General features: G+C 43.5%; 1 protein-coding gene across 3 annotated transcripts in view; it reads right to left on the bottom strand.

Moving 5' to 3' along the window:
• SIPA1L2 (signal induced proliferation associated 1 like 2) overlaps positions 1 to 12053 on the bottom strand; it is a 228323-nt gene that overhangs the window by 61268 nt on the left and 155002 nt on the right. For all 3 annotated transcript variants that reach the window (XM_039248839.1, XM_039248841.1, XM_039248842.1), the window contains exons 8-9: positions 7955 to 8112; positions 892 to 1468 (exon numbers count right to left, since the gene is read on the bottom strand). In XM_039248839.1, coding sequence (XP_039104770.1) covers positions 892 to 1468; positions 7955 to 8112 — 735 coding nt within the window. The remainder of the gene's footprint in view (positions 1 to 891; positions 1469 to 7954; positions 8113 to 12053) is intronic.

Genomic DNA, 12053 nt, shown 5'->3' with positions numbered 1-12053 from the left:
CGTGGTCTCTAATAACAAAGGGCAGATTTATATTTGGAGGGAAGAAAGAGGGCAGGAAACGGGCATAAATTCGCCTTGTGTTGTGATCTGCAATTGACTAAATCTTTTCTAAAAATGAAATCTACATCCCCTTGGGAGAAGATTTCAACATGAGAAATTCTTTTGTCATAGTGCGTTTGTGTCCTAGTACTATATTTGATTCTTATAACCGGTTGGACAGACTCAAACTAAAATCTGGATCTTTCTGTGTGAAAATTAGGAGCAAACTATAACTGTTATACACCATGGACATCGTTTAGGGGTCCTGTACTAAGAATAACATTTAAAAAAATCTTTTTTATGACTAATTTTTTTAAGTCTAACTTAATGGGTAATTCTATAAAAAACCTCCTCCTTAAGAAATCGTGACTGCAACTTAATAATGTATTTAATCTAGCAGACTAAACAAAAGTATCTGCTGTATCAACATGCACAGAATTGAAGTTGCAAAAAGGAGTTACTCATTCATAGGGTCAAGGGCAACTGCGTGCCCAGTAATCTCCCTCTGGGAGGGTACTGTCATGTCAGTCTCCACAAACGCATGTAATATCTGGATGAATCTCCGTATTTTTTTTTTCCTTCAGATATTATAAAAATACATCCTGATGCCCCCCTTTTGGAAGATGGTTTAATTATTCCTCTCCAATTAGTGTGTAATGGGCGTTTCTCCACCGCTCATGTATTCGGCAACTGCTCAAAAGATCACAACATTGAAAATTAAGCTCTGTAGCCACACAAAATGGTAATTCATTCCCTAGGTGCCACAAGTGTGGTGGAATTTCCGCGGTGGACACCATCATGAATCTGGGATTGAAGACCTAAGGATGGAGGAAATACAAGATGTGTACTTACTCCTAATCGCTGGACAATTTCCCTGATGTCTTCAGCACAATTATCCACTGAGGACAGAAGGATACATTCCCCTCTTTCATAAAACACTTTGATACACATCAATCCAGATGTCCACCCAATGACATCCCTGCAGGAACAGTTAAATACAACGTTCTTGGAATCCTTCTCAATCAACATTATGAATTCATTGGAAATCCCAAGAAGACATTCAATGTCAGCAGACTGGCCAAAGTCCCGGGCTATTACATGCCACATGATTGCTCCGACGCTGAACAGATGGGCATCCTTCCTTGGCTTCACTTTCTCCTTTTTCTTTGCACCCAGTGTAATGAAGCTGAATTTCACAGAGGTGTCCACAGTGGCGGTTGTGACGAAGTTCTCCGCCAGATCCTTCAAGTACTCTTGCCTTGTTCGAGTGGCCATCGCTCGGAACTTTTCTGACTTATGGGCTGCGTTTTCCGCATTGATTACTTTGGCTAAAAGGAAGTCCCGAAATACTGCTGACTTTGGAAAAGTTACTCCTTTGGGAATTGGTGGGCCAAATGGTGGGACATCTTTTGATCTAGAAACCCCAACACTGCGAAAGAAAAAAAAAAGAAACTAGATGAGCTGTAATATCATCCTGTTTATCTTCTAAACCGTGATATATACCCATACTCTAAACTTAGACCATTTTGGGGGTAGCTTTTTGTTATATAATTTCTGGATACCTAGTTTTTGTTTGGTTGTTTTTCAAACTTAGATTTCTTTAAAAGTTTATTCCTTTAGTTTAGTAATGTCCATACCCAGTGTGGGGCTCAAACTCACAAGCCCAAGGTCAAGAGTTGCATGCTCTTCCAACTGAGCCAGCCAGGTATTCTGATGGGGAGTGTTATGGGCTGAGTTGTGCCTCCTCAAAATTGTATGCTTAAGTCTTGAACCCAAGTAACTTGGAATGTGATTTTATTTATGGATAGGGTCATAAAAACATGATTAAGTCAAAATGAGGTCATTAGGGCCCAATCCAATCTAACCGGTGTCCTCTTAAAGAGGTTTTGGACACAGAGAGAGACACTGGGGACATGTGTTCATAGAAGAAAAAAACATCGGAGGACCCAACAGGAAGGCGGCCATCTGCAAGCCAAGGAGAGGTCACAGGAGAAGCCACACCAGCCAACACCTTGATCTTGGACTTCCAGACTCGGAACCATGAGAAACAAATGTCTGTTGTTTAAACCACCTGTGTGTGGGTACTTTGTAATGGATGCCCCGGTGGACTTAAATAGGGGGTAATGGGCCAATCCGTGGGAAGGGGAGCCCAGAATTTCAGATGGCGCCAGGCCAGTACTCTAAGTCTGCAGGTGGTCATCACATGAAAAGGCAGCAAGGCATTCAATGAGTGAGGTTATTAGCTCCAGGTGGCTGCTTGGGATCTCACTGGTACTGGACACAACGATCCCACTTGACAGGGTCAGAATTGTTAAGTGTCACAATTTTTAGGGAAGTGCTCACTTGGTCACGTATTGAAAAATCTCAATAAAAGTTTTATAGGGACTTGTTGCGATGAGTGCTGGGTGTTGTATGCCAATCTGACAATAAGTTATATGTAAAAAATTTTTATGGGAGTAAAATTTTACAAGATTTCAGGGGCTGGAAAGATCAAACGCAGAGTGACAATGCTCTACAAGAGGTCAATGTAGAGCCCAGCAATGCTCTATCTATGTCAGGCAGAAGCTGTAGTTGTCTCAAATCCTTTTTGGAGTAAGATCAACTATGCAGAGTGAATTAATGACCCTAAACCAGTGAAGGACTGAGTGGATGAATGAATGAATCCCATGGCATCTGTGCCTCGATTACCGGGTAGCCAGTGCAATCCGGAAATTGGTACTAATCCCACATCTGCCCGGGCTGATACTTTCTGCGATGTGATAAACAAAGGAAGCAATCATACATCATCACTCTAGAAAATCCTGAATGTGGTGAACTAAGGAATAAATGAATTCTCTCCAAATGTGTTGTCAGGTGTAAGCTCCTCCTCTGGAAAGTGGCTGGCTAGACTCTAAACAGATCACGGTCTCTACATCTCTCTCACCTTTGATTTCACTCGAGAGTGAGTCCACTGTGATGGAAGACAGTCTGCATGGGGCCTTAGCTAGTATGAAGAGGAAGGGGAGGACTAATTCCGTTTGGTACAGAGGCACCTAATTCATTGAGATGGCAGTGTATGCACTAAACCAGATGGTGATAGGGCGGATTTGACTTGTGTCCCGAGAAGAAGGCCCTAAAAATGCCGCAAAGGCTGAAGTGTCTTTGGGAGCAACCTCATACTTGGCTCATCTTCCCCCTGCTACTATCCTCAGAGTGGACATTCTAGACCGAGCAGGAATTCATCTGTCCTCACTTTTTAACTCCCAGAGAGCTGTCGCAAAGCTACCTGTCTGGGCTTGCGGTGAGGCTGACCACACCTCGCTGCTGCTTCTTGACACCTGTCAGTGAGCTCACATGGCCTATGTGCCACTGGGACCTGCCATTCCAATACACTCACGTGGTCACCTCCCCTGGATTTGTTTTTTCCTTCCAGTTACGAGCACAGATTCTGGGAAGAATTTTACCCACAGAAGGCTGAGGAGGCCCAGTATCATCTGACACCTTGCAGAATTACTTTTTGCATTTAGCGCCATGATCTCCAGCTACTCCTTCTGCAGCTGGTGTGCATTTAAGCCAAAGCATCAGGGACAACTTTTTATAACTACATATGCTCCAGAAAAGCTCGTGCTGTGGGGCTCTGTAGTGGATAGAGGGAGGCATCTTGTAAAAGGGCAATCCTTTCTGTCCCAAATTACTGACCCGAATATGTAAGTAGACCTTCCCCCTATGATGTGTGATATATTACTACTTGATCAACTGAAATCTCAGAACGAAGTTGTACGAGAAAAGCGGCCAGATTTTATGTATGGATATTCTAGGATTACTATGATATTACAGGATGGAGATCAATCAGAGATCGGTGGTTACAGAAGTGTATACAATCCTTGATTCTTTCAAACACAGTTGATGTCAGGGGAATATTTCTTTGCCAGATTTAGATCATTGCCAATGGGTTGAAACAAGAACGTGTTTCAGAATTTCTTCTGATAACTTGATAGCATACCTAGATATAAGATCCCTCCACTGAAAGCAACAACATAAAGATGACTGTGAATAGGCAAGTTAAAGGGTTTTAGGGAAGCAAAGTGGTAGAAAGCAGACTGCCCTGTTTGGGATTCCAGATCCACCGCTTTCTGAGAGGCGCTGAGCTGGTGCTATAGTCCTTCAGTGATTCAGTTTCCTGATCTGTAATGTTTGTTTGTTTATTTATTTATTTATTGAGAGAGATGGAGCACACGCAGGGAAGGGGCACAGAGAGAGGGAGACACAGAATCCGAAGCAGGCTCCAGACTCTGAGCCTGATGTGGGGCTCAAACTCATGAACCATGAGATCATGACCTGAGCTGACGTCGGACCCTCAACCGACTGAGCCACCCAGGTGCCCCGGTTTCCTCATCGGTAAAGTGGAGTTTCAATCGTGCCATTCTCAAAAGGCCATGGTGAGGATTAAATAAAATAACGCATGCATAGTGATTATTATGCAAACTGTTACTACCATCGTTACTCTAACAATCATCATTTTGGTCACTGGTATAACAGTATCATCTAATTCTGTTGGGAGGGACCACATATTACATTTCCTAAAAGGGAAGCCTTCACTCTCTGTAGGTATCACTTCACTTTTAATTAACAGTTAGCCACCAAGCCTATACAGCAAGAAGCTGCCTCACTTGAGTTATGATGAGTTTATCACTGGGTTTCAACAAGTTTATGAAAAGTTTATCTTGGGAAGTATACAAATACAGAAATCCCTCAAGGTTAGCTCTGCAATAGCTCCTGATAGTAAAATGGAAGAGCCCTGTAGAAAGGAGGAGGCAATTTGTTCAGTTTCCTCTTTTAAGATTTCAGGCTAGCATGATGTCATGTGGAGCTTTGGGGATGCCACCTCATCATGTCTCTTTAGGCTCAAGTCGACCCGGAAGTGCTTCCTGGCAACTGTGCTGCATCCCCCCACTGTAAGGTGGGGGGAGCGTGCCCTTCTACACTTCTAGGCTTGTCATCCAGGGCTCTCCACCTCAACAGCATGTCTAGATGACGGATCTGCACTACGGGGTACCATGGGTCCTCATTAGCCAGGATGCACTGCCACTCACACCTGCACAGAGCTTCTCAGGGAAACGGTACTCGTGGGGGGTTTCCCTGAGATGTGTGCGATCCATGCAGTCTTCTTCAAGATGCATCCCCGCATTAAGGCAGAGCAATTCAGGGGTGCCCAGGTAGCTCAGTCGGTTGAGCGTCCAACTTTGGTTCAGGCCATGATCTTGCGGTTTCAGGTTCGGGCCCCGCAAGAGCTGTGCTGACAGCTTAGAGCCTGGAGCCTGCTTCAGATTCTGTGTCTCCCTCTCTCTCTGCCCCTCCCCAGCTCATGCTCTGTCTCTCTCGCAAAAATAAACATGAAAGAAAAAAGACATAGCAATTCAGAAAACAGGAGGCCTGGACTATATTCTGTCATTTCCTCGGAAATTATGTTAATGAATTTATTTTGTCATTGGTTTGCTTCGAGGACTGGCAAATAAATGAAAGGGCCCTATAAGGCGTTTCTGGAAAATTTGAAAGCTGTAACCTTATTCTGTGTGACAGACTTAATATGGCTTCATAAAATGCTATGGAAGGGATGCAATTATAGTATTCAAGAAGATTATTACTGACTTGTTGAGGAATACTCGTGAAGTTTTGAAGCATGATTGGTATGAATGTTTATGAGGCACTTTACAGAATTTGAGGTACTCTGACTACACATTTGAATCTGATGAGCAAATGGTAATTCAGTGATGATAACGTGGGTTCTTAAAAATCAGTGGTTCCTGGGGTGCCTGGGTGGCTCAGTTGGTTGAGCATCTGACTTCGGCTCAGGTCATGATGTCACAGTTTGTGGGTTCAAGCCCTGCGTTGTGCTCTTTGCTGACAGCTCGGAGCCTGGAGCCTGCTTCCGATTCTGTGTGTCCCTCTCTCTCTGCCCTCCTCTGCTCGTGATTTGTGTCTATCAAAAATAAATAAATGTTAAAAAAATGTATATATATATATATATATACACACACACACACACATATATACACATATATCTATGTATAATAAATGGTTCCAGATTTGAATGATTTGCATAATGGTATCCTCTGTCACAGAAAATGGGATGCAGTTCATTTGGTTTATGGGTAAGATTTACATCTAGTCCAATACTGGCTTCAACATCCCTCCCTGCTCATTTTATTACTTTCTTTATTATTTTATGAAAACTAGAAAACCTGAAACAAATGAAAATAGACATTACTGTTCCTTAAGATCCTTGCGGCTCACACACCACCTCATGAAATAAGTATAAACAAAATGGAAAATAATTAAGAATACTTGACTTGACCTAAAAAGACCAGCCAATACGACAGCATCAAATTCCATAAAGCTGCAGTCTTAAGTTCCTAACCCATGAGGAAGGTTCATTGGAGATTATTCTTCATAATGACCACTCACTGGGTGAGACTGCAGAAGAATAATCCAAATTACCGTGTCTGTACCAACATTAACAGTTTTAAACATATCTTCTAGATAGAATGGAGGTTATTCTTTTTTTTTTTTTAATATCATTTAGGCCAGGGGTCTTTCGTCCAGATGTGAGTAAGAATCCCCAGGGGAGGAGAACGCAGATGTTGAAGTCAATTCCAGGTCCATGACACTGGCAAACTGGCACGGGAGGGCCAGAGAATTTCCACATTTAACAACCTGACCGCGAGGTACCATTCGGGCTGAGAACTACCAGTTTACAGGCTCTTGTGTTCCTCTGGGCTGGGCGGGGTGGTAAACTGGCAACATCTACCACACAGACTGGTTTCTCTGCCTTCAGGAGGGTACCCTTCACGGTCTTGGGGGGTCTCCCCATCCCCGCCTGGCACACACACATGCGCCCCCACTCCTCGGGCCCAGAGGGTGGCTGAACCGGCACTCACTGTTTTAGGATGATAAAGGGAAATAACCTTTGGGGAGTGCCAGTTGCTCTCAGAGGCATTCTGCATGATTTCTGCTCCTTAGCCTACACATGGGTGTAGGTACTATTACCCTCCACTTTAAGAGAGGAAATTGAAGGTAAAATAACGTATGCAAAGCACTGCGAGCAGCAGGGCTGGATTCTAAACCCAGGTCAGAGAACCACTCTTTTACCAACACCCCCAAATCTTCCGGCAGCAACTACTTCATCCAGAAGAGTCTTCGGGGAGGGAGAAGAGGGAACAGAGGGGTTTTGGGGCACGCATATGGACTTTTAAAAAAATGTTTATTTTAATGTTTATGTATTTATTATTTTTGAGAGAGAGAGAGAGAGCACAAGCAGGGGAGGGGCAGAGAGCGAGAGAGGGAGCTCTAGAGAGTCCCAAGCAGGATCCGTGCTGGCAGTGCAGACCCTGACACAGGGCTAGAACTCACTAACTGTGAGATCATGGCCTGAGCTAAAATCAAGGCAGCTGCCTAACCATCTGAGCCATCCAGGTGCCACACGCATATGGCCCTTTGAAATCACTAAAGAAAGTGCCAACTCCTGGTCTCAGGCGCCCTGTGGGAGGGAGTGTTTCTAAGATCTTGGAGGAGAAGAAATATTTTAGCGCCATAGGAGCTACTTCTGCTAGCAAAGAGCTGAAATGGCCACGCGATCCACCTCTGAGGCTGGTATCAAGGAAGCTATGGTTCCGGCAGGGTCTGGATGCCGCTTTTGAGGGGGCAATTGAGGAAACATGTAATCTACAACGCTGAATTTCATTTTTCAAAGCAAGAGAAGAGGCAATTATTTCTTACAGAAACTACCTGACTGAAGACAGTGGAAATACAATTAGAAAAAGAATAAAAGGATAATTATGGGGTTAGAGATAATAATTAGAAAACAGAGGTATTTCAGGAGAAGGTGTTCTGCTGAAATAGACCCGAGAGAATATGGCGGCAGGGGTGGTGGACTCACCTGTAGCACACGTTTTCAGTACATGGATTGTGCACTTTGACTATGACAAAGACATGCTGAAAGTGAGACCGGATGCTTCTTGGGGTGAAAGGAAGTGCTCCGGGTTCTTGGAAGACAATGGTCACAATGTCATTTCCTATATGCCTTTTCCTCAGAAGCTGCGGTCAAGAAAGCGAACACACAAAGAGTTACCAGCAAGGTTTTCTGTAAAAACCAAATGGGGCAAAATATACAACTCTCATCTTTTGATTAAAAAATTTTTTTAATGTTTATTTTTGAGGGGGAGGAGGGGCAGAGAGAGAGGGAGACATAGAATCTGAAGCAGGCTCCAGGCTCTGAGCCCACGTGGGACTTGAACCCATGAACCATGAGATCATGACCTGGGCTGAATCCAAGAGTCAGACACTTAACCCAACAAGCCACCCAGGAGCCCCTAGACAGTCAAATTTTAATAGCATGATTTCTGATATCCCTTTTGCCTAGAATGTTCCCTTCCACCCCAACTTTCTCCTAGACAACTCACTCAGGGCTCTCCTTAGATTATCACCTCACCGGAAAGGAACTTTCTTGGCAAGCCTACCTTGGCACTCCACCCTGATGCCCAGGCCGATTTCTATTACATTAGTTGCCATCCTCTGTGCTAACTGTTGATCTACTTGTGCATCAGGTCATAATCTTCAGAAGGGTAGGAGACCGATCTTGCCGACTTCTGATCTCCTAGTTTTTAATGGCCTGTCCAGGACCTAGCCGACACCCAGTACACATTTGCTGAATGAATAAATGGGTGATAGAGATAAGCGATCACAGCCACACAACACTGTGCAGTGAAACTGAGATCACACCTTTGGATATATGTCGATAAATCCATACACAAAAGCCCTCTCTGAGTTGATGCAAGCAAAAAACCACAGTATCTGTGCTCACAAACTTTGTGATCTGCAGTTTTATTAGATACAATAATCTTTAAAGGAGCTGGTGATGTCACTGCAGGAATGAGATAATCTCAGGTAGTAAATCTCTCTTTACTAGCAATAACAAAGGCAACGAGCTTGCTCTTAATTTTATTTGGCACCTATGGAACATACCTCACTGCAAAGAGCATTAAGTTCAACTCTTAAAGGCTTTGAAGCCCATATAAAAAAGAGTTTCACTGTCAGGCCTCGGACTTGTGATGTAGCACGATAGAAGGTCTGGAAACGTGGGGATGAAATGTTCCTTCTCCCAGAGATCTCCATAGGCCAGTTAAGTTACTGATTCGTATGCTGATAAACTCCCAGTTAAACCAGCATGGTTCAAGTCAGACGCACAAAAAAAGTCACCTTACTGTTGGGGTCAAGTGTTGAACGTATACAAATTTACATTAATACAGACCCAACAAGCCATCTGGAGTTTTAAAAATGTTTGCTCAGTAAGTTAAAGGTGCCATTTCGGACACATGTAAAAAAATCAGTAGCAAACTCGGTCCTACATGGTGTGTGATTATTTACCCATACTACAGATGGACACAGACAAGAATTGCAATAAACATTTCATGTAAAGAAGAAAATGGGAGGAAGGATAAGTATCTAAAGGAAACATCAGGGTTCGGGCCAAGATGGTGGAGAAATAGGGAGATCCGTACTTCCCACCTGCATCTTTCAAACAAAGAAGGGTTGAAGCCAAAGGACTTTGAACCCCAGGGTCTAAGAAAGGAGGCGGAGTCTACTAGGAAGACAGCCTCATAGGGCTACTTCAAGGAACAAACCAAAGCACACGTGGTGGAGAGTCTAAAATAAATATCAATACTGAAAATTGTGCTAGCTTAAGATGTTCTTCCCTCATCTCCACAATAACTGAAATCCAGGATTTATAGGTACTAAAACAGGGTAACAGAAAATCAGGAACAAATGAAAAGTTAAAAAAATGTATCTTAAATACCTAACATTGTGTTCACCACCTCTGCTGAACATCACATACAATAGCTGACATCATACTTTACTCGACATCCTTGAAACACATGAGTTCTCAGATTGACAGAGAGAAAGATGGCAGTCATGATGGCCAAGGCGACACAGCGAATTCTGCAGCCCCTCCCTCCTGCCTGTGTGGCTGCTTACTTGAACTAGACCTTGGCCAGCCCTCTCAAATTAATCAGGCATAAACTCATTCATCAGTGCCTCCTCGCTGCTGCAGGAGCCACAGCAAACTGGACAGCTATTCCCTTCTATTTTCTTCTAGAGCAGAAGGAAGACACTGGATCCAATTCTACACTTTGCACCACAGGAATATTGAAAGCACAACTTTGGGGCCAGTTCCCTCAACAACACGTCCCTTCCAAAGCATATTCTTTGGCTTCATAACAGGGGCCAAAAAAGTCTAGTTAAGGGGAGCCTGGGTGGCTCAGTCGGTTAAGTGTCTCACTTTGGCTCAGGTCATGATCTTGTAGTTTGTGAGTTCAAGCCCTGCATCAGGCTCTGTGCTGACAGCTAGCTTAGAGCCTGGAGCCTGCTTCACATTCTGTGTCTCCCTCTCTCTCTGCCCCCCTCCCCCTGCTCGCACTGTCTCTCAAAAATAAACATTAAAAATATTTTTAAAAACATGGGGCTCCTGGATGGCTCAGTCGGTTGGGTGGTCGACTTCGACTCAGGTCATGATCTCACAATTTGTGGGTTTGAGCCCTGCGTCAGGCTCAGAGCCTGGAGCCTGTTTCAGATATTGTGTCTCCCCCTCTTTCTGACCCTCCCCTTCTCACGCTGTCTCTCTCTCTCTCAGAAACAAATAAAACATTAAAAAAATTTTATTAAAAAAAACAAGTAAAAGCAAGTTAATTTAACGAGGGTTGCAAAATGCACTTGGTGAGGCAATAAACTGCTTGGCGGGGCAGGGTAAAAGGACAGTCATCAGCCAAGTAAAACCTAAAGCTCTCTGCAGGAGAATAAAGAAAAATTAACACCTTGCCCATTAAAAGAATGCCTGAATTTGTTTAGAGCCTAAAAGAAATAGGACATCTGGAGGGTTAACGGAAATATTCACTGTTTTCCACAATCTTGCTAAACATTAGATAACCTAATTAATTTTTTAGACTTCTTATATGAAGAAAAACATTTTTCTTTAGTTGTTAGTTATGTTTGTCTTCTAATTGGTCAGTGAAATTCTGTGCAGAGTCCAGAACAGGAAGGGGAAAGGGTGTGGCAACCCAGCAAGATATGAAGGCAAAGCCCAGGGTTACCAAGACCCCGATGGCACTATTTGTTTCAGGAATTCAGGACCGACGCCGTCTAGCGCTAACTCCTCCTTTCTAGAACACGTGAAGCACTTTTCGGTGCCAAGAGAACCACACTGTGTCTTCGGCTGCAAGAATGAGTTAATAAATATTGTGTTAGACAGGGGCACCTGGGTGGCTCAGTAGGTTGAGCGTCCGACTCTTGGTTTCACCTCAGGTCATGATCTCATGGTTTGTGGGTTTGACTCCTGTGTCAGGCTCTGCACTGAGCCTGTTTGGGATTCTTTCTCTCTGCCCGTCCTTATGTGTGCACGCTCTTGTGCACTCTCTCTATCTCTCTCAAAATAAATAAACTTATTAAAAGAGACCTTTTATTAAAAAATTATCGTTAGACAGATTTACATAGTGAATCCTATGAAATTTCCAAAGCTTCATTCAGGCAGTGAAACAGGACAAGAAGAGTGAAATGTGAATCTTCACCCAAAAAGCATCCAGATGCTGCGTAAATTGCAACCTTTGGGTTTATTCTCAATTCCCTCACCTAACTTCTGGGCCTCACAGGACCAGTTTTAACTGGGGCGACAATCAAAGGCAAGTTCAAACAACGGTCAGGTAGCCACGCCTGGATCAAAGGCGGCAAAAAGTTAAGTCAGATCTATTGGCCTCTAAGCAAACAGGCTCATTATTATTTTATTTTATTTTTTTAGCATTGTAAGAAAAAGCATTTTGCACCTAATTCTGGAGGGGAGTGGGATGCACGCTGTACAATATAAAAGAAATGCAGCTGGGATTTAGCTCAGAAGTTTCTGAGAGTCTGAATTAGTGAAGGGAAAGTTTAATTTGACATTGGCCAAAGCTGATCTCCAGAGAAAGACTCCTGTCTTAAGAAGCAAAGGT

Source organism: Hyaena hyaena, unplaced genomic scaffold (genome assembly GCF_003009895.1).
Source record: "Hyaena hyaena isolate Hyena2069 unplaced genomic scaffold, ASM300989v1 scaffold_319, whole genome shotgun sequence".
Classification (NCBI taxonomy): domain Eukaryota; kingdom Metazoa; phylum Chordata; class Mammalia; order Carnivora; family Hyaenidae; genus Hyaena; species Hyaena hyaena.
The sequence above is the reverse complement of the archived record's forward strand: the minus strand, read 5'-3'. Positions and strand labels throughout refer to the sequence as shown.